The sequence below is a fragment of the Zea mays genome, chromosome 4, assembly GCF_902167145.1.
Source record: "Zea mays cultivar B73 chromosome 4, Zm-B73-REFERENCE-NAM-5.0, whole genome shotgun sequence".
Classification (NCBI taxonomy): domain Eukaryota; kingdom Viridiplantae; phylum Streptophyta; class Magnoliopsida; order Poales; family Poaceae; genus Zea; species Zea mays.
In genome coordinates, this window is record NC_050099.1 from 87,091,373 (window position 1) to 87,112,483 (window position 21,111).

A 21,111-nucleotide genomic window follows, 5' to 3' on the forward strand; every position below is an offset into this window, starting at 1 on the left:
CCTCCAGTATGTATGCCTCTGCAATGGAAGCCTCGATTTTGCATTTATTTCTACATTTCTTTCGGATACTCTTTAGACATCTCTCGATTGGATAGCACCAACGTCCCTGCACGGGCCCCCCCATTCGTGCCTCATATGGGAGATGAATAATCAAATGCTGCATCGGATTGAAGAAGCCGGGTGGAAAGATCTTCTCCAGCTTACACAGTAACACGGGTGCCATCCTTTCCAAGTCTGCAATCATGGTCCGAGCTAACTCTTTTGCACAAAGCTGGCGAAAGAAATAGCTCAACTCTGCAAGCGCTAGCCAGACATGCTCAGGGACATAGCCTCGAACCATCGCCGGAAGAATTCGTTCAATCCATATGTGGAAGTCATGACTCTTCATCCCTAAGACTCGCAGAGTAGATAAGTTCACCCCCCTACTAAGGTTAGCTGCATACCCATCAGGGAACATTAACATCTTGATCCACTGTAGTACTTCCTTCCTCTGGGCCCTGCTCAGGACGAAATCGGCCTTAGGCCTTCTCCATGTCTTACCACCACTAGGCGGCTTCATCTCTTGGTTTGGTCTATCACATAACTCTGCCAGATCCACTCTTGCCTTTACGTTGTCCTTTGACTTATCAGGAATCTCCATAATTGTCGCCCAAAGTGCCTCGGCGACATTCTTTTCAGTGTGCATCACGTCAATGTTGTGTGGAAGGAGCAGGTCATCATAATAGGGGAGCCGAGTCAAGCCCGACTTATGTGTCCACATATGTTGCTCACCATATCCCACAAAACCACCTTCTGGGTTGGCCACGAGACCATCTATCTGTTCGCGAACTTCGGCACCAGTCATCATTGCAGGTGGGCGGTCTGTCACCACAACACCTTTCGTAAAGTTCTTGATGTCTTGTCGGAATGCATGGTCAGGAGGGAGAAATTGTCGATGTTTATCGAATGACGAATATTTGCCACCCTTCTTCAACCAAATGAACCTAAGAGCTTCCTTGCAAACTGGGCATGGAAACTTACCGTGAACACACCAGGCGCAAAATAGCCCGTACGCCGGAAAGTCATGCATGGAGTACTGGTACCAAACATGCATTTTGAAGTTTGTCTTCGTAGCTCGGTCGTACGTCCATACCCCTTCCTCCCAAGCACGGACCAATTCATCAATCAAAGGCTCCATGTACACGCCCATTTTATTCCCCGGGTGTCCAGGAATTATCAACGACACGAATATGTTCTGTCTTTGAAAGCATACGCCGGGGGGGAGATTGATGGGGATAACGAACACGGGCCAACATGTGTATGGGGCAGCGGTCATTCCATAGGGATTGAACCCATCTGTGGCCAGCGCAACACGAACATGTCGAGCCTCTTTGGCTTTCTCATGGTGAATGGCATCAAAGTGGGTCCATGCTTCACCATCGGATGCGTGAACCATCTTGTCAGGATTGTATCGTTTGCCTTTTTTGTGCCATGTCATCTGTTTCGCGGATTCCTCTGTCATGTATAGACGCTGGATCCTCGGTATGAACGGAAGGTGGCGTAGGATTGTCACGGGGATGTCGAGCTGCTTCTTCTGTCCATCACCAGAGTCTACCTCCATGAACCTAGACGATTTACACTTCGGACAGTACTTTGCCTCAGTGTGTTCTTTCCTAAATAGGACGCAGCCCTTCGGACAAGCATGTATCTGCTCATACGTCATCTTGAGTGCACGAAGGAGTTTCTGTGCCTCGTACATGCTCTTTGGCAGAACGTGATCCTCCGGAAGCAGGCTGCCAATAACTGTCAACAAACCATCGAAGGCGTCTCGACTCATGCTATACTGCGACTTCAACGCCATTATACGCCCAATGGCATCCAGTTGAGAAACCTTTGTCTTGCCGTGAAGGGGTTTCTGTGCCGCGTCAAACATGTCGTAGAATGCCTTTGCGGTCGCCTCTGGCTCGTCCTCCGTACGTCCTTCGGCGAACTGTGCCTCGTGATAGTCGTTCAACATGTCTGCTACCCCGGCATCAGCATCGTAATCCTCGACGCGTTGTCTCACCACCTCCTCTCTCGTGCGATGCGCTTCACCATGGAAGATCCACCGAGTATAGTCCGGCGTAAATCCATTCTTCCAAATATGTTCTACCATGGCCTTCTTTGGTTTTCTTTTCCGGTTGTCACATTTGCTGCACGGACAAGGGACTAGGCTAGCTCCTTTAGCAGCTTCGCCATATGCCCGTTCCACGAAAGCATCGGTCTTCCTAATCCATTCTGGGGTGACATCATTACGTCGAACGCGGCCCGTGTACATCCACTCACGGTCCTCCATCCTCTAACATATATAACCGAGTATAGTTTAATATAGACATGTAATGCATGTACACTACGTTCCTACCTTCTAATAGGTGAGGATAGGTCCTAATCCCACCCGCGGTTGCGTAGATGGAGTTAGTTTCCATGCTCTACTCCGATCCGAGATAGAATTTCGGCAGCACCTCCCCGCTGTTCTCCGGATACACGTCCTGGCAGGGAGAGTGTACTGTCCGGAGAACAACAGGGAGGTGACGCCGAAACTCTTTCTCGGACCGGAGTAGAGCATGGAAACTAACACCATCTACGCAACCGCGGGCTGTCCAAAAAACGTGGACAATTCGAAACTGATACATTTGTAGATATGCAAAGATCTGCATATCTACACCGTATCACTTTCGAACGGGAGACGCCTAACTGGGTTACGTGATCTACGACCATGATGCGGAAATAGAGGTTATACCTAGGGTGGCGGTGGAGTCAGGCTAGTGGGGCTGTGGCGGGTCGGTGCAGTGGCGACGCGACGCGGTGCAGGCAGACCCGCAGCGGCTAGGAAGACAAGTATCTTCTCTGTAAAAAAGAAACACAAGTCTATTAATACAAAAAAAAATCGACAGCACCTCCACTGTACGTTGAGGTTTTTAAAACCTGCAAATAACACTAACAGCACGATGGCTGACATGCACACAGTAACAAAAAATCTCAACTTGCTGCGGCCTACGTTCGACTTGCTGCCTCGACGGACGGCCGGCTCGATCTCGACCGATCGCCGGTCGTCGATCGGAGATCGATGGAGTTCACCACTCCCCCGCCCGCGACCCGGTCGGGCGGCGGAGAGGAGAGGGCGGCTGCTGAGCACAACCAGCACAGATGCAGGTTAAAGGGGCACGGAATGGAGGAGGAGATGGCAGTGAAGGTCTTCGACCTCGAGATGCCAGGCGCGGAGAGGAGCTTCTTGGCCGAGTGCGAAGCGCTGAGGAGCATCCAGCATCGCAACCTTCTCCCCATCAGAACCGCGTGCTCGGCGGTCGACAACAGGGGCGGCATGTTCAAGGCCTTGCTCTACGAGTTCATGCCTAACGGGAGCCTCGACACGTGGTTGCACCCTAGAGCGGCGCCGGCGGCGGGCGAGAAAGCTCCGAAGCGTCTAGGGTTCTCTCAGAGAGTGAACATCATCGTCAACGTAGCCGATGTGCTGGACTATTTGCACCACGAGTGCGGGAGGCCGACTGTTCACTGCGACCTGAAGCCCAGCAACATCCTCCTGGACGACGACCTGAACGCCCTTCTGGGAGATTTCGGCATCGCGAGGTTTTACGCTGACTCCAAGTCAGCACCGTCGCCGGCGGTAGACCCAACTAGTTCCGTCGGTGTGAGAGGGACTAGTGCGCAAACCACAATGAGAATAATCCAGAGAATCATATCCGTAACAAACTCACCTGAATTGTTGCGACTCGCTGACGCTCCGACGAACTCACGCCCCGGCGGTGGCGCGCCGGCGGCCACGGGTTGTCTCAGCGCGGCGGGCGCGGGGAGGCGGCGGCGCGGCGAGCCGGCGGCGCGCGGCGGGCGCGGGCGGGCAAGGCGGGCGCGGGGAGGCGGCGGCGCGGCGAGCCGGCGGCGCGCGGCGGGCGCGGGCGGGCGCGGCGGGCGCGGGGAGGCGGCGGCGCGGCGAGCCGGCGGCGTGGGGAGGCACGGGGAGGCGGCGGCGAGCGAACGGCGCAGGCGGCGGCGCGTGACAGAGAGAGTGAGAGGAGAGAAAGAAGGAGAAAGAAGAACGCGCGGGTAGTTTATTTCCTTTCTTTGCCGAGTGCCCGTGATCCGGCACTCGGCAAAGATTTTTTTAAAATATTAAAATATTCTTTGCCGAGTGCCAGATCAACGGCTCTCGGCAAAGAGTTCTTTGCCGAGTGTCCCCCGTTCCGGCACTCGGCAAAGGTTCTTTACTTCCTCTTTGCCGAGTGTCACACATCTAGCACTCGGCAAAGAAGTCTTTGCCGAGTGTCAGCCCTAGACACTCGGCAAAGTGCATTTGTATTTTTTTTATTTTGTCTCCCAAACTTTTTGTGGTATGTTCCTACACTATGTAGATCTACATGTATCATTTGTGGACAATTTTAACAGAGTTTGAAATAGCTAGTAGATTTAGTTTGTTTATTTGAATTTCTTCGGAAAATTCAAATTTGAACTGCAGGTCACTCGAAACTTGGAAAACCGTGCATGAAAAAACGATATTCATGTTACTTAGCATAAGTTACGACCGATTCCATGAGCGGACCGAAAACTTCGAGCAAAATGCTCACTAAACATGGCCGTGAACTTGCCATCCACATGTTTAAAAATTGTATAAAACACAAACAAAGTCAGAAAATCATGAAACTTGTCCACGTGTCATGATATCATATGTACAGGTTGTGATAAAAAATTGAAAAAATTTCGAGAAAACTATGACGCGCTATGTGTACAAACCTAAGAGATCCACATTGAAACTCTATGATTTCATGTGTAGTTCTCTTAAGTTTCTACACATAGTGTCTCACAACTTTGTCCAAACATTCTCAATTTTTTATCACAACCTGTACATATGATATCATGACACGTGGACAAGTTTCATGATTTTCTGACTTTTGTTTGTGTTTTATACAATTTTTAAACATGTGGATGGCAAGTTCACGGCCATGTTTAGTGAGCATGTTGCTCGACGTTTTTGGTCCGCTCCTGGAATCGGTCGTAACTTATGCTAAGTAACATGAATATCATTTTTTCATGCACGGTTTTCCAAGTTTCGAGTGACCTGCAGTTCATATCTAAATTTTCCGAAGAAATTCAAATAAACGAACTAAATCTACTAACGATTGAAACTCTGTTAAAATTGTCCACAAATGATACATGTAGGTCTACATAGTGTAGGAACATACCACAAAAAGTTTGGGAGACAAAATAAAAGAAATAAAAATATACTTTGCCGAGTGTCTAGGTATGGCACTCGGCAAAGAGTTCTTTGCCGAGCGTCAACTGGGCGACACTCGGCAAAGAAGACTCTTTGCCGAGTGCTAACCGTTGGCGCTCGGCAAAGACTGACGGCCGTCAGCTTTGGGACGGCCGCTGACGGCCCTTTGCCGAGAGCCCCGTTTGCCGAGTGTTCGACACTCGGCAAACATGGATTTGCCGAGTGTGGACCTGTACCGAGTGTCCTACTCTCGGTAAAGATGCTCGTTACCGAGAGCCAAGCTTTGCCGAGTGCGGCTCTCGGCAAAGCCGTCTTTGCCGAGTGCCCGAGAAAAGGCACTCGGCAAAGCGGCCGGCACTCGGCAAAGTCTCGGATTCCGGTAGTGCCTGAGGCTTGCGCACGAGACCTCGCTCCTTCCATGCATGGCCTCCAGTACCGGCCAGTGCTGATGCTGGTCGTAACTCGTAAATTCTGGCGCGCGACACGCTAGAACAAAGAGCTATATACTTCAGGGTTTTGGAATGAGACAATTAATTAAGGCGGTTAAGTACGACTATCGATGTCCATGACGATCTTTTTCATGTGCAGTAACTGAAGCAACATGCCGATCGAGAAAATGAATGGCCTGGTCTGGTCGGTCGTCGACCAATGCAAGTGGGCGCGATGCATATGCAGTACTAAGAGTGTAAGTACAATAATGGGCTTTAAGCCTGTTTACGTGGTATTTTTTATTATGTGGAAAAGTAAGACAAGTAAAAATTAGGAGGGAGTTCTAATGCAAAAGCCAGTTGCTACACGGGCTTCAAGACAAATAGCCAACCAGAGCTAGCTTTATTATATGAGTGTTTATTGTTGGATTTTATATGGCAATGGTAATGAGTTAGTGCTAACAATCAGGGCCGGGCCAAGGCACGTGCGAGCCGTGCGCTCGCACAGGGCCTCCAAAAATTGAGGGCCTCAAAACTTAGTAGACGTATATATTCTAGTTTTATGATCTTCTACACATGTTAATATATAGCACATATTTTTCTCCCTACCATACCACTACGCTGAAGCGAAACTACCGAGCGCTCCACTAAAGAATAAATCTTCATAGAATCTTAACATATTTGTCCGCGTGAATGAAGTTCTCTAAATTAAAGCTACTAAATTCATATTTGTGTTCTACTATGATAAAAAAAGACGTATTATTTAGCCACAATAGCATTCGAGAGTGAAGCTTTGGAGAAGATCGAATATAAGCATATTGTACAAATTTTCTTTAAAACCCACCAAAAGAGCGATGTTATTCAAATAAAATAGAAATGTTTCTTTAGATATTATATTGCAATATATATTACTGTAACTTGCAGATTGTTATTACTGGTTTTTAATAAAAACATTTATTACACTGCTTTAGATTTGGGGAAAAAAGTTGCCGCAGCTGTCTGCAAACCAGAATGTTTGCAGCTCCTCGCAAAAAATGACGATTGTCGGCGTTTCGAGACCGGGGGGTCCCCGAGCCGACGAGTGAGTGTGCCGCGTGCCCCAGCCCAGATGGGTCGAGCGCGTGGGCGAGCGCGAAGGGGGGAGAGGCGAGGTGTCCGGAGACGGGCGTGAGAGAGGTGGAGATCCCGCGGCCTTCGTGTTCGTCCCGCGCCCAGGTCGGGTGCGCTTGCAGTAGGGGGGTTACAAGCGTCCACGCGGGTGAGGGAAGCGAGCGGCCCCAAGAGAGCGCCTGTCCCGTCCTCGTCCCCGCGCGGCAAACCTTCTCTAAGAAGGCCCTGGTCCTTCCTTTTATAGGCGTAAGGAAAGGATCCAGGTGTACAATGGGGGTGTAGCAGAGTGCTACGTGTCTAGCGGAGGGAGAGCTAGCGCCCTAAGTACATGCCAATGTGGCAGCCGGAGAGATCTTGGCACCCTGCTGGTGTGATGTCGTGGCTGTCGGAGGAGCAACGGAGCCTGGCGGAGGGACAGCTGTCGGAGCGGTCGAGTCCTTGCTGACGTCCCCCTGCTTCCGTAAGAGAGCTGAGAGCCGCCGTCGTCACAGAGCTTGTGGGGCGCCATCATTGCCCATCTGGCGGAGCTAGCCAGAGGGGACACCGGTCTTGTTCTTCGTGACCCGAGTCGGCTCGGGGTAGGATGATGATGGCGCTTCCCGTTGACGTGGCGGGCCTGTGCCCTAGGTCGGGCGACGTGGGGGCTCCTCCGATGCCGAGGTCGAATCTGTCTTCCGTGGCCGAGGCCGAGCCCGAGCCCCTGGGTCGGGCGAGGTGGAGGTCGTTCGGCAGAGGCCAGGGCGGAGTCCGAGCCCTGGGGTCGGGCGAAGCGGAGTTCGTCGTCTTCCGGGTCTCAGCCCGAGTCCGAGCTCTGGGGTCGGGCGGAGCGGAATTCGTCGTCTTCCGGGTCTTAGCCCGAGTCCGAGCCCTGGGGTCGGGAGGAGCGGAGTTCGCCGTCTTCCGGGTCTTAGCCCGAGTCCGAGCCCTGGGGTCGGGCGGAGCGGAGTTCGCCGTCTTCCGGGCCTTAGCCCGAGTCCGAGCCCTGGGGTCGGGCGGAGCGGAGTTCACCGTCTTCCGGGTCTTAGCCCGAGTCCGAGCCCTGGGTCGGGCGGAGCGGAGCTTCCTATGGCGCCTTTGGCAAGGCCTGACTGCCTGTCAGACTCACTCTGTCGAGTGGCACTGCAGTCGGAGTGGCGCAGGCGGCGCTGTCCTTTTGTCAGACCGGTCAGTGGTGCGGCGGAGTGACGACGGTCACTTCGGCACTGCCGGGGGGCGCGCGTCAAGATAAAGGTGTCAGGCCACCTTTGCGTTAAATGCTCCTGTAACTCGGTCAGTCGGTGCGGCGATTTAGTCAGGGTTGCTTCTTAGCGAAGCCAAGGCCTCGGGCGAGCCGGAGATGCGTCCGCCGTTAAAAGGGGGGCCTCGGGCGAGACGGAAGTCCCTCGAGGTCGGCTGCCCTTGGCCGAGGCTAGGCTCGGGCGAAGCGTGATCGAGTCACTCGTATGGACTGATCCCTGACTTAATCGCACCCATCAGGCCTCTGCAGCTTTATGCTGATGGGGGTTACCAGCTGAGAATTAGGCGTCTTGAGGGTACCCCTAATTATGGTCCCCGACAGTAGCCCCCGAGCCTCGAAGGGAGTGTTAGCACTCGCTTGGAGGCTTTCGTTGCACTTTTTTGCAAGGGGACCAGCCTTTCTCGGTTGCATTTTGTTCCGGTGGGTGCGCGCGAGCGCACCCGCCGGGTGTAGCCCCCGAGGCCTCGGAGGAGTGGTTTCACTCCTTCGAGGTCTTAATGCCTTGCGTAATGCTTCGGCTGGTCTGGTTGTTCCCTCATGCGAACTGGCCGTAGCCCGGGTGCACGGTCGGGGCCCAAGCTCTCGGGCTGGTATGTTGACGCTGTCAACGGTCTGGCCGGAGCCGGGTTTGCGAGAGCAGCCCCCGAGCCTCCGCACAGGGCGAGAGGACGATCAGGGACAGACTCGGCTTTTTTACATACGCCCATGCGTCGCCTTTCCGCAAGGAGGAGGGGGGGGGAGAGCGCCATGTTACCCTCGATGGGCACCGAACATGGTGTCTCCGGTGAGCTGCAAGCGGGTGATCCGAGTGGACGTCCGTGCCCCGTTCGTTGGGGGTCGGCTAGGGGCCCAGAGGCACGCCCAAAAGTACCTGCGGGTGATCTTCCGGACCCGGTCCCCTGGCGACGGGGTCCGAGGGCTCGATGCCTCCCTCCGATGGGATTCCGTTACAAGATCGTTCCCGCTGGTCTCGAAAATGTCCTAGGGTACCTCGGGAGCGCAGCCCGAGCCTCGGTTATGTATCGAACGTACCCCCGGTCATCCCTCGCTCGGCGTCTGAGGCGACTGTGAACCCTTCGGGGGCCAGCCTTCGAACCCCTGATCAGTAATGGGCGCGGAGCCCGAGTAGCCTGAGGCGGCCATGGAGCCCTTCGGGGGGCTGGCCTTCGAACCCCTGACCAGTAGTGGGTGTCGGGCCCACGCGATCTGAGGCGACTGTTGAACCCTTCGGAGGGCCAGCCTTCGAACCTCTGATCAGTAGGGGGGGCTCGGAGCCCGGTTCCTTCGCAGAGAAGGATCCTTTTCGGGGTATCCCCCTTTCCCGGTCCCTGTTGCAAGAGATAGAGAAAGAGGAAAAAGGAAAAGGATACGAAATCGAACAATGTGGCGTACCTTTTTTGGCGCGGTTATTACGGCGAAGGCGAAGCGTCGTCCGCTTCTCCTGCCAGAGGCGCCGCCTGTCCCGCCGCGGAGTTAATGCGACGGGGCGAGTGGTTGGCGGGGCGGCCGTTTCGCGTGCGCGAGCCGTTCGGGGAACGGGTCACGGGCGCACCGTCTTCACGCCATGGGAGGAGGCTCTCTTGCTGTCCCTGGATGGGATGTGAGCCTGGCGGACGACGTGACCGCTGCTCCCGCCCGCCTGCCACCGTCATTACTGCCGGCCCACTTTCGGCCGCATTGACTGTTGTGCCAGGCTGGCACTGCTGGGTCGTGCGCTGGGTCGCCTCGAGTCGCGGCATAGGCTCCGCAACCGAAGAGGTGCGACGGTGGTACAAGTGGCGGTGCGGTTGCTTGCATGCAGCAACTGGCGCGTTGGTTGCGTGATGCGTGGGCCTGGGCCTCCAAGCTGGCGTGTCAGAAGTCGGAGAAGCGCGTCCACCTGGCGCGGTTGCATGCCGCCTGCATGGCTGCCCGCCCCTTCCGCCCGTTGGTCTGGGCAAAAGTGGGGGTCGCTTGTAACCACTGGGCGGTTGCGTGCACCACGCGCGGCGGTTTGGCTTCTTCTGCTCTGAGCTGGTTTGCATGACATGCGGGACCCAGCCCCCGAGCCGCAGGGGAGGGCCTTGGAGCGTGTTGGAGAAGACTCGGCCCGTGGCGTTTGGGGGCGCACGTAGGGAAAGTCGCCTTCAAAAAGGAGGGCGACCCCTTTCGGAAGGCAACCATGTCTTCTTCCTCCCTTATGCGTCGTGTCTTTCCATCTTCCAAGCCCCCGGATGGGGGGTATCCGCCGTCTTTCCGCCTCCTCGTTGGAGGAACGCAACTCCGTGGGAGTTGGTACCTTTCAGCCATCGTTCGGCTTCAAGGATTTTCATCATGCAGCCCGGCCGCACCCCTCCACCGGCGGTCACCCAGGATGGTGACCTCCGGCTTGATAGTGGGGGAAAGCGAGCCGGGTTGCGGCCTCTGCCCCTCCCTCAGCCCCAAGGATTTTCATCACCAGGGCTGGGGAGGGGAGTGCGCCGAGTTGAGGTCGGCCCCCCGCGTGGGCGGCGGCCCGCTCCTTCACTCAGTGATCAGAGGGAAGGGCGGTCGTCGTCCGCGGCGCTGGCAGCTGCACCGTGCCTGGCTCTCGGACGCGAGTGGCTTCGGAGCCGCTCGCGGCGCCGGCGTCCGCCACGACAGCTTGAAGAGGTTCTTCTGCCGGTGAGATAGCCAAGGCTGGCCACGGACCGACCTTCAACTCTGCGGACTTCTGCCCGCCCTTGCCTCACAAGTTTTGGCGTGGGCGGGGGCCTTCTGGTAGCAGCACCCGCCCTGAGGTCGGTGCTGCCGCTGTTCGACCCCCCGGAGCAGAAGTCGTCGTCGTCGCCACTGCTGGAGCAGGTGACGGCGCGCCGTTCGTCGGCCTTCCGTTGCTCCGCAGGCCTTCCCCCTCGGAGTGGGGTTGTTCGTACCTGCGGAGGGGGAACCGGAGTTCCGTTTGTAATGGCACTTCGAATGCCAGTGCTTTTGTTCATTGTGGCTGTCGAGGCCTGAACATGTATGTAATTTCGGCACAGAGCCGTGTTTTTTCTTCATTTTCGAGCACTAAGTCTCGCCTGTTGATTATCTGAACCGCTTCACCAAGCATGAGTCGCCCCATGTCAAGGTGATGAGTGAGGTATCCGTATCCCGGAGGCGTAGGAGTCCCTCGGCTCGATCGGCCTTGTTGTCTGAGGCTCCTCTAGCTTAGTTAAAGGGACCCCTTGGCCGCTCTTCGATGAGCCGAGGCCAGGGGTAGCGATATCAGTACGAACAGAGGCGGAGTTGGCTCAAAAATGGGAACCTGGTTGGCCGGAGCCTAGCCGGGTTGCCCGTCAGCAGGGCCGGCGCCGGAGTCGATCAGCCGAGGCCTCGGGTCGGGCTGGCGCCCTTGGAAGATGGTTGGCTGAGGCTCCAGGGGTAACCGGCCGAGCCGCCTGCTCGGGCCGGATTCCCGGAGAAGTCCCTGGACCGCGTCGCCGTCCGAGGCTGGGTCGGACCTCGCTGAAGGCGTCATCGATGCCGAGGGTGCTGCAGCCCCCTTCAGCGTGAAGACCCGAACCTGCAGGATCAGATTATCTTGTAGCGTGTGCCTTCTGCGGCCGCCGAGGCCAGAAAACACACCCTCGCTGCGTTGTAAAGCCGCGTCTCTTTTCCTCTTGTTCCGAGCATCTGGACTTTTTTGTCGATGTCAGGGATGTTTGTGCGGGCGAGAGTTGCTTCTCGCGGAAGGTGATGAGTGAGGTATCCGTATCCCGGAGGCGTAGGAGTCCCTCGGCTCGGTCGGCCTTGCCGCTTACGCGTACTTTTGCCCGTCCATGAGGCCCTGTCACCGATTCAGTCGAGAAGGCTTGAAAGACCGCCTCGGCAGAAGAGCTTCCGAACGTGAAGACTTGTTCGGTCCACGGAGTCGCTTTATCCGAACGCGGGTTACTTATCGCAGAAGGTGATGAGTGAGGTATCCATATCCCGGAGGCGTAGGAGTCCCTCGGCTCGGTCAGCCTTGGCTGCTTACGTGTACTCCGTCGTTTCCAGGATCCGCTTTTTGAAGTAGTCAAAAAGCACGAAAGAAGTTCTGCTAAAAAGAGATCCTTTTTCGAGGAAAATTTCGACGCAGAGGGGGTCTCCCCCCTTTTAGCCCCCGGGGGAGGGTCGGGCTTTGCCGAGGCGAGGCCGACCCTTCCTTGATGACTAAACTTTGCGTGGGTGCGAGGTATATGAACAATTTGAAAACATCTTAAGGGTAGAAGCGACGTAGCTGTTTGATGTTCCAAGCGTTGCCGTAGATCTCGCCTTGATTGTTGGCCAACTTGTATGTTCCGGGCTTCAGAACTTTGGCGATGACGAATGGCCCCTCCCAGGGGGGCGTGAGCTTGTGCCTCCCTCGGGTGTCTTGCCGCAGCCGAAGCACCAGGTCGCCCACCTGGAGGTCTCGGGGCCGGACCCTCGGGCGTGGTAGCGTCGCAGGGACTGCTGGTACCGCGCCGAGTGTAGTAAGGCCTTGTCCCGAGCCTCCTCCAGCTGGTCCAGCGATTCTTCTCGGCTAGCTTGGTTGCTTTGATCGTTGTAGGCCCTCGTCCTCGGGGAGCCGTATTCCAGGTCAGTGGGCAAGATGGCCTCGGCCCCGTAGACCAGGAAGAACGGCGTGAAACCCGTGGCTCGGCTCGGCGTCGTCCTCAGGCTCCAGACCACCGAGGGGAGCTCCTTCATCCATCGCTTGCCGAACTTGTTGAGGCCGTTGTAAATCCGAGGCTTGAGCCCTTGTAGAATCATGCCGTTGGCACGCTCTACTTGCCCATTCGACATGGGATGAGCCACGGCAGCCCAGTCCACCCGGACGTGGTGATCCTCGCAAAAATCCAGGAATTTTTTGCCGGTGAACTAGGTACCGTTGTCGGTGATGATGGAGTTTGGGACCCCGAAGTGATGGATGATGTTGGTGAAGAACGCCACCGCCTGCTCGGACCTGATGCTGTTCAGGGATCGGACCTCGATCCACTTGGAGAATTTGTCGATGGCGACCAGCAGGTGCGTGTAGCCCCCGGGCGCCTTCTGCAAGGGACCGACGAGGTCCAGACCCCATACAGCAAAGGGCCAGGTGATGGGTATCGTCTGCAGAGCCTGAGCGGGCAGGTGGGTCTGCTTCGCATAGAATTGGCACCCTTCGCAGGTGCGGACAATTCTAGTGGCGTCAGCCACCGCCGTTGGCCAGTAGAAGCCTTGCCGGAAAGCATTCCCGACAAGGGCTCGAGGCGCTGCATGATGGCCGCAAGCCCCCGAGTGTATTTCTTGCAGGAGTTCCTGACCTTCGGCGATGGAGATGCATCGCTGGAGGACGCAAGGGGCTCCGGTGGTAGAGCTCCTCCTCATTGCCCAGCAAGACGAACGACTTGGCGCGTCGAGCTACCCGCCGAGCCTCGGCTTGGTCGAGGGGTAGCTCTCCCTGGCGGAGATATCGCAGGTACGGGGCCTGCCAATCTCGATCAGGCGTGGCCCCGCTCTGCCCCTCCTCGATGTCCAGTGCCTCACCCTCGGGGGCCGAGGGTACCTCGGGCTGAACCGCGGACGCCTCGGGCTGAGCCGAGGGTGCCTCGGGTTGAGCCGAGGGTGCCTCGGGCTGTGCCGAGGGCGCCTCGGGCTATGCCGAGGGTGCCTCGGGCTCTGGAGCATCGTCGATCTTGACGGAGGGTCGATGTAGATCCCGGGAGAAGACGTCCGGGGGAACCGTTGTTCGCCCCGAGGCTATTTTAGCCAGCTTGTCCGTAGTCTCGTTGTAGCGCCGAGCGATGTGGTTGAGCTCGAGCCCGTAGAACTTGTCTTCCAGGCGCCGAACCTCAACGCAGTAGGCCTCCATCTTCGGGTCGCGGCAGTGGGAGTTCTTCATGACTTGGTCGATGACGGGCTGCGAGTCACCGCGGGCGTCGAGGCGTCTGACCCCTAGCTCGATGGCGATCCGCAACCCGTTGACCAGAGCCTCGTACTCAGCCACATTGTTGGACACCGGGAAATGGAGGCGTAGCACGTAGCGCAGGTGCTTCCCGAGGGGCGAGATGAAGAGCAGGCCCGCGCCGGCTCCCGTCTTCATCAGCGACCCGTCGAAAAACATGTTCCAGAGCTCCGGTTGGATCGGAGCCGTCAGTAGCTGGGTGTCGACCCATTCGGCTACGAAGTCCGCCAACACCTGGGACTTGATGGCCTTCCGAGGGGCGAACGAGATTGTTTCGCCCATAATCTCCACCGCCCACTTTGCGATCCTGCCCGAGGCCTCTCGGCACTGGATGATCTCCCCCAGGGGGAAGGATGACACCACAGTTACCAGATGAGATTCGAAGTAGTGTCGTAACTTCCGCCTCGTCAGGATCACAGCATACAGCAGCTTCTGAACTTGTGGGTAGCGGATCTTGGTCTCGGACAGTACCTCGCTGACGAAGTAGACTGGCCTCTGAACGGGCAACGCATGCCCTTCCTCTTTCCTCTCGACCACAATCGCGGCGCTAACCACCTGAGTGGTAGCGGCGACGTAGACCAAGAGGGCTTCTCCATCAGCGGGGGGCACCAAGACAGGCGCCTTTGTAAGGAGCGCCTTCAGGTTCCCGAGGGCTTCCTCGGCCTCAGGGGTCCAAGCGAAACACTCGGTCTTCCTTAAGAGGCGGTACAGAGGCAGACCTCTTTCGCCGAGGCGTGAGATGAAGCGGCTCAGGGCCGCGAGGCATCCCATGACCCTCTGTACGCCTTTTAAGTCCTTGATGGGTCCCATGCTGGCGATAGCTGCGATCTTCTCCGGGTTGGCTTCGATGCCTCGCTCGGAGACGATGAACCCCAGGAGCATGCCCCGGGGCACCCCGAAGACACACTTCTCAGGATTGAGCTCGACTCCTTTCGCCTTGAGACATCGGAATGTCACTTCAAGGTCGGAGAGGAGGTCGGAAGCCTTTCTTGTCTTGACTACGATGTCATCGACGTAGGCCTCGACTGTGCGACCGATGTGTTCGCCGAACACATGGTTCATGCACCGCTGGTACGTCGCGCCCGCATTCCTCAAACCGAACGGCATGGTGACATAGCAGTACATGCCGAACGGCGTGATGAAAGAAGTCGCGAGCTGGTCGGACTCTTTCATCCGGATTTGGTGATACCCTGAGTAGGCATCGAGGAAGGACAGGGTTTCGCACCCAGCAGTGGAATCCACGATTTGATCGATGCGAGGCAGAGGGTAGGGAACCTTCGGACATGCTTTGTTGAGACCAGTGTAGTCTACACACATCTGCCATTTCCCCCCTTTCTTCCTCACAAGCACAGGGTTGGCAAGCCATTTGGGATGGAATACCTCTTTGATGAACCATGCTGCCATTAGCTTGTGGATCTCCTCGGCTATCACTCTGCGCTTCTCCTCGTCGAATTGGCGCAGAGGCTGCCTGACGGGTCGGGCTCCGGCCCGAATATCCAGCGAGTGCTCGGCGACCTCCCTCGGTATGTCGGGCATGTCCGAGGGACTCCACGCAAAGACGTCGGTGTTTGCGCGGAGAAAGTCGACGAGCACTGCTTCCTATTTGGGGTCGAGCCCGGAACCGATCCGGATCTGCTTGGAGGTGTCGCCACTGGGGTCGAGAGGGACGGCCTTAACCGTCTCCGCTGGCTCGAAGTTGCCGGCATGACGCTTCACGTCCGACACCTCTTTGGAGAGGCTCTCCAGGTCGGCGATGAGGGCCTCGGACTCGGCGAGGGCCTCGGCGTACTCCACGCACTCCATGTCGCATTCGAACGCGTGTTTGTACGTGGGGCCGACGGTGATGACCCCGTTGGGGCCCGGCATCTTGAGCTTTAGGTAGGTGTAGTTGGGGACGGCCATGAACTTCGCGTAGCATGGCCTTCCCAGTACCGCGTGGTAGGTTCCTCGGAACCCTACCACCTCGAACGTCAAGGTCTCCCTTCGGAAGTTGGAGGGCGTTCCGAAGCAGACGGTGAGGTCGAGTCGTCCGAGGGGCTGGACGCGCTTCCCAGGGATGATCCCGTGGAAGGGCGCAGCGCCTGCCCGGACGGAGGACAGATCGACGCGCAGGAGCTTGAGGGTCTCGGCGTAGATGATGTTGAGGCAGCTGCCCCCATCCATCAGGACCTTGGTGAGCCTGACGTCGCCGACGATGGGGTCGACGACGAGCGGGTATTTCCCCGGGCTCGGCACATGGTCGGGGTGGTCGGCCTGGTCGAAGGTGATGGGCTTGTCGGACCAGTCTAAGTAGACTGGCGCCGCCACCTTCATCGAGCAGACCTCTCGGCGCTCTTGCTTGCGATGCCGAGCCGAGGCATTCGCCGCATGCCCACCGTAGATCATGAAGCAGTCGCGGACCTCGGGGTATTCTCCTGCTTGGTGATCTTCTTTCTTGTCGTCGTCGTGGGCCCTGCCACCCTCCGCGGGTGGCCCGGCCCTGTGGAAGTGGCGCCGAAGCATGACACACTCCTCGAGGGTGTGCTTGACGGGCCCCTGATGGTAGGGGCACGGCTCCTTGAGCATCTTGTCGAAGAGGTTAGCACCTCCGGGGGGCTTCCGAGGGTTCTTGTACTCGGCGGCGGCGATAAGGTCCGCGTCAGCGGCGTCGCGTTTCGATTGCGACTTCTTCTTGCCCTTCTTCTTGGCGCCGCGCGGAGTAGACACCTCGGGAGCCTCTTCCGATGGGCGGCCCTGGGGCTGCTTGTCCTTTCGGAAGATAGCCTCAACCGCCTCCTGACCAGAGGCGAACTTGGTGGCGATGTCCATCAGCTCGCTCGCCCTGGTGGGGGTCTTGCGACCCAACTTACTCACCAGGTCACGGCAGGTGGTGCCGGCAAGGAACGCGCCGATGACATCCGAGTCGGTGATGTTGGGCAGCTCGGTGCGCTGCTTCGAGAATCGCTGGATGTAGTCCCGGAGCGACTCTCCTGGCTGTTGCCGGCAGCTCCGAAGGTCCCAGGAATTTCCGGGGGCGCACGTACGTGCCCTGGAAATTGCCGGCGAAGGCTTGGACTAAGTCGTCCCAGTTGGAGATCTGCCCCGGAGGCAGGTGCTCCAACTAGGCGCGAGCAGTGTCGGAGAGGAACAGGGGGAGGTTACGGATGATGAGGTTGTCGTCGTCCGTTCCACCCAGTTGGCAGGCCAGGCGGTAGTCCGTGAGCCACAGTTTCGGTCTCGTTTCCCCCGAATACTTCGTGATAGTAGTCGGGGGTCGGAACCGGGTCGGGAACGGCGCCCGTCGGATGGCCCGACTGAAGGCTTGCGGACCGGGTGGTTCGGGCGAGGGACTCCGATCCTCCCCGCTGTCGTAGCGCCCCCCACGCCTGGGGTGGTAGCCTCGGCGCACCCTTTCGTCGAGGTGGGCCCGACGGTCGCGTCGATGGTGCTCGTTGCCGAGGTGGCCCGGGGCCGCAGGCGCGGTGTTGCGCGTGCGTCCGGTGTAGACCGAGGCTTCCTGCATAAATCGAGAAGTCGCGGCGTGAGGTTCCGAGGGGTATCCCTGCCTCCGGGAGGCAGTGCTCTCGGCCCGTCGGGCCGCAGCGCCTTCCAGGAGATTCTTGAGCTCTCCCTGGATTCGCCGACCCTCGGTGGTTGATGGCTCCGGCATCGTGCGGAGGAGCATCGCTGCGGCTGACAGGTTCTGACCAACCCCGCTGGATGCGGGCAGCGGCCTGAGCCTGACATCGTTGGCGACGCGGTGCCGGAGACCTTGGGGCAGGTGACGTATTTCTCCGGCCGGGGGTTGGCCCGCCCATACCTGCCCGACGTCCCAGCGGATCGTCTCAAGCGCCCCTGTTCCCTCGTCGAGCCTGGCCTGCGCCCCGCGGACTTGCTCGAGCTGTGGGTCGTGACCCCCCGCTGGAACGGGGACCACAGCTAGCTCCCGCGGGATGTCGGCGTGAGGCACCGGCCTAGGAAAATCACCGTCCTCCGGCATGCCAAGATGGTTGCCTTCGGAGGGATCCCCTAGCTCGACGTGGAAACATTCGCGGCTTGGGCCGCAGTCCTCGTCGTCAAGGCTGCGGCTTCCGTCGGAACAGTCGGAGAGGCAGTAGTCACATGCGGTCATGAAGTCCCGCATGGCACTGGGGTTGCCAAGTCCAGAGAAACCCCAACAGATGCTGGGATCGTCATCTTCCTCGGACCCAGAGGGCCCGTAGGTCGAGACGTCCGTCAATCGGTCCCAAGGCGACCGCATACGAAACCCCAGTGGGGTTGCACTCGCCTCAATGAGAGCGCCCGCCAAAGCGATGTCGCTTGGCGGGTCGAGGCCGAGTCGAAATGACGTAAGATGGGAGTTAGTTAGTACCTTTTGGTCGACGCGGAGCGACGTAGTCACATCGGGGACTCGTTGCACCGTCATCTCAGGTACGAGGGCGACGTCCTGCAGGCTTTCCGCGAGCGTGCTGGCGTCGTCTTCTTGCTCGGGATCAGCGTGTCGCGGGGGGACGGCGCTTGCCTTCATCTCGAACACGAGGTCGACGCCCGGCGTGCCCTCCGTCGGGGCGCTGGGGACGTCGATTCGCTCGACAGCCGACGAAGCGCGGCCTCCCGCTTGGCCTTGGTTGCCCCGCCTCCTCCTCCATTGGCGGGGGAGAGGACGGGGCGAGCTCGAATGTTGTTCTTCCACCGCGCGGGGAAGATGTCGTCGGTTCCGCCGCCGGCGGGCGGGATGTCGGCCGCCATTGTCGTTGTCGCGCGGCGGTGGAAGGAGTATCATGTCGTAGCTGCCGTCGAAGGACATGAACTCAAGACTCCCGAAACGGAGCACCGTCCCGGGCCGGAGGGTTGCTGGAGACTGCCCATCTGGAGCTTGACGGGAAGCTGTTCGTCAGCACGCAGCAGGCCCCTACCTGGCGCGCCAACTGTCGGCGTTTCGAGACCGGGGGGTCCCCGAGCCGACGAGTGAGTGTGCCGCGTGCCCCAACCCAGATGGGTTGAGCGCGTGGGCGAGTGCGAAGGGGGGAGAGGCGAGGTGTCCGGAGACGGGCGTGAGAGAGGTGGAGATCCTGCGGCCTTCGTGTTCGTCCCGCGCCCAGATCGGGTGCGCTTGCAGTAGGGGGGTTACAAGCGTCCACGCGGGTGAGGGAAGCGAGCGGCCCCAAGAGAGCGCCTGTCCCGTCCTCGTCCCCGCGCGGCCAACCTTCTCTAAGAAGGCCCTGGTCCTTCCTTTTATAGGCGTAAGGAGAGGATCCAGGTGTACAATGGGGGTGTAGCAGAGTGCTACGTGTCTAGCGGAGGGAGAGCTAGCGCCCTAAGTACATGCCAATGTGGCAGCCGGAGAGATCTTGGCACCCTGCTGGCGTGATGTCGTGGCTGTCGGAGGAGCAACGGAGCCTGGCGGAGGGACAGCTGTCGGAGCGGTCGAGTCCTTGCTGACGTCCCCCTGCTTCCGTAAGAGAGCTGAGAGCCGCCGTCGTCACAGAGCTTGTGGGGCGCCATCATTGCCCATCTGGCGGAGCTAGCCAGAGGGGACATCGGTCTTGTTCTTCGTGACCCGAGTCGGCTCGGGGTAGGATGATGATGGCGCTTCCCGTTGACGTGGCGGGCCTGTGCCCTAGGTCGGGCGACGTGGGGGCTCCTCCGAAGCCGAGGTCGAATCTGTCTTCCGTGGCCGAGGCCGAGCCCGAGCCCCTGGGTCGGGCGAGGCGGAGGTCGTTCGGCAGAGGCCAGGGCGGAGTCCGAGCCCTGGGGTCGGGCGAAGCGGAGTTCGTCGTCTTCCGGGTCTCAGCCCGAGTCCGAGCTCTGGGGTCGGGCGGAGCGGAGTTCGTCGTCTTCCGGGTCTTAGCCCGAGTCCGAGCCCTGGGGTCGGGCGGAGCGGAGTTCGCCGTCTTCCGGGTCTTAGCCCGAGTCCGAGCCCTGGGGTCGGGCGGAGCGGAGTTCGCCGTCTTCCGGGCCTTAGCCCGAGTCCGAGCCCTGGGGTCGGGCGGAGCGAAGTTCGCTGTCTTCCGGGTCTTAGCCCGAGTCCGAGCCCTGGGTCGGGCGGAGCGGAGCTTCCTATGGCGCCTTTGGCAAGGCCTGACTGCCTGTCAGACTCACTCTGTCGAGTGGCACTGCAGTCGGAGTGGCGCAGGCGGCGCTGTCCTTCTGTCAGACCGGTCAGTGGTGCGGCGGAGTGACGGCGGTCACTTCGGCACTGCCGGGGGGCGCGCGTCAGGATAAAGGTGTCAGGCCACCTTTGCGTTAAATGCTCCTGCAACTCGGTCAGTCGGTGCGGCGATTTAGTCAGGGTTGCTTCTTAGCGAAGCCAAGGCCTCGGGCGAGCCGGAGATGCGTCCGCCGTTAAAAGGGGGGCCTCGGGCGAGACGGAAGTCCCTCGAGGTCGGCTGCCCTTGGCCGAGGCTAGGCTCGGGCGAAGCGTGATCGAGTCACTCGTATGGACTGATCCCTGACTTAATCGCACCCATCAGGCCTCTGCAGCTTTATGCTGATGGGGGTTACCAGCTGAGAATTGGGCGTCTTGAGGGTACCCCTAATTATGGTCCCCGACAACGATTGACCCCACCCGCAGCAGCAATAACACAACTAAAACGTTATCCGAAGAACCTGCAGGTGGGATCAATCCTTATTTTTTGTGAGGTGCTACGAACATTCTAATTTGCAGTCTGCTGCATTAAATGTTTTTCCTAGATTTGGCACAGGGCCTCAAATTTCTCTGGCCCGACCCTGCTAACAATATACTCTATTATTAAACTTGCTCTAAGTAATTAAGGACGACCTGCATGCGAAGCCGCCGGGCTCTGGAGTAGACGACTGATCATGACCCGCAGCCGGTCGGCACAGTGTAACGGGTAAACGAGAACCCTCACATACAGGTGTACTGGTGTAGTACGTACGTCAGCCCCACGACGACGCACGTTGCGCGGCGAGAGTCTCTCCCGGTTCTCAGTTTACACACGCGTACTGTACCTGTACTGGCAGCAGCAGCACCCAACCTCCCAACGTACGCGTACATTACGTTTGCGTGATGTAATGTACGTACGTCGTGGAAGACGGCTGGGGGCCGAGTTGCCTCACCTAACCCGCGGTCACGATCGTATGTGTCGCTGTCTCTCAGTCGTCGTCCTGGCCTGCTTGCTACCCGTCACTCACACGCGCATCGGCATCAGCATCGGCATTTCTCCTATAGCTTCGTTCGTTC

The 21,111-nt window shown here is 58.4% G+C and overlaps 1 protein-coding gene across 1 annotated transcript; it reads left to right on the plus strand.

Annotated features, from left to right (window-relative positions):
• Positions 1-3,181: 3,181 nt before the first annotated feature.
• LOC109945764 (probable LRR receptor-like serine/threonine-protein kinase At3g47570) lies at positions 3,182-20,938 on the plus strand. The gene is made up of 2 exons (XM_020552114.1): positions 3,182-3,680; positions 20,892-20,938. Exons 1-2 carry the CDS (start codon positions 3,188-3,190, stop codon positions 20,936-20,938), a joined length of 540 nt encoding a protein of 179 aa, XP_020407703.1. The 5' UTR covers positions 3,182-3,187.
• The last annotated feature ends 173 nt before the right edge of the window (positions 20,939-21,111 follow it).

Excerpts from the sequence above, each read along its gene's own strand:
- LOC109945764 (XM_020552114.1), top strand. The coding sequence starts at position 3,188 with ATGGAGGAGGAGATGGCAGTGAAGGTCTTCGACCTCGAGATGCCAGGC. Across the intron at positions 3,681-20,891 it reads CGTCGGTGTGAGAGGGACTA|CAGCAGCACCCAACCTCCCA; the intron begins GTGCGCAAACCA and ends CTGTACTGGCAG.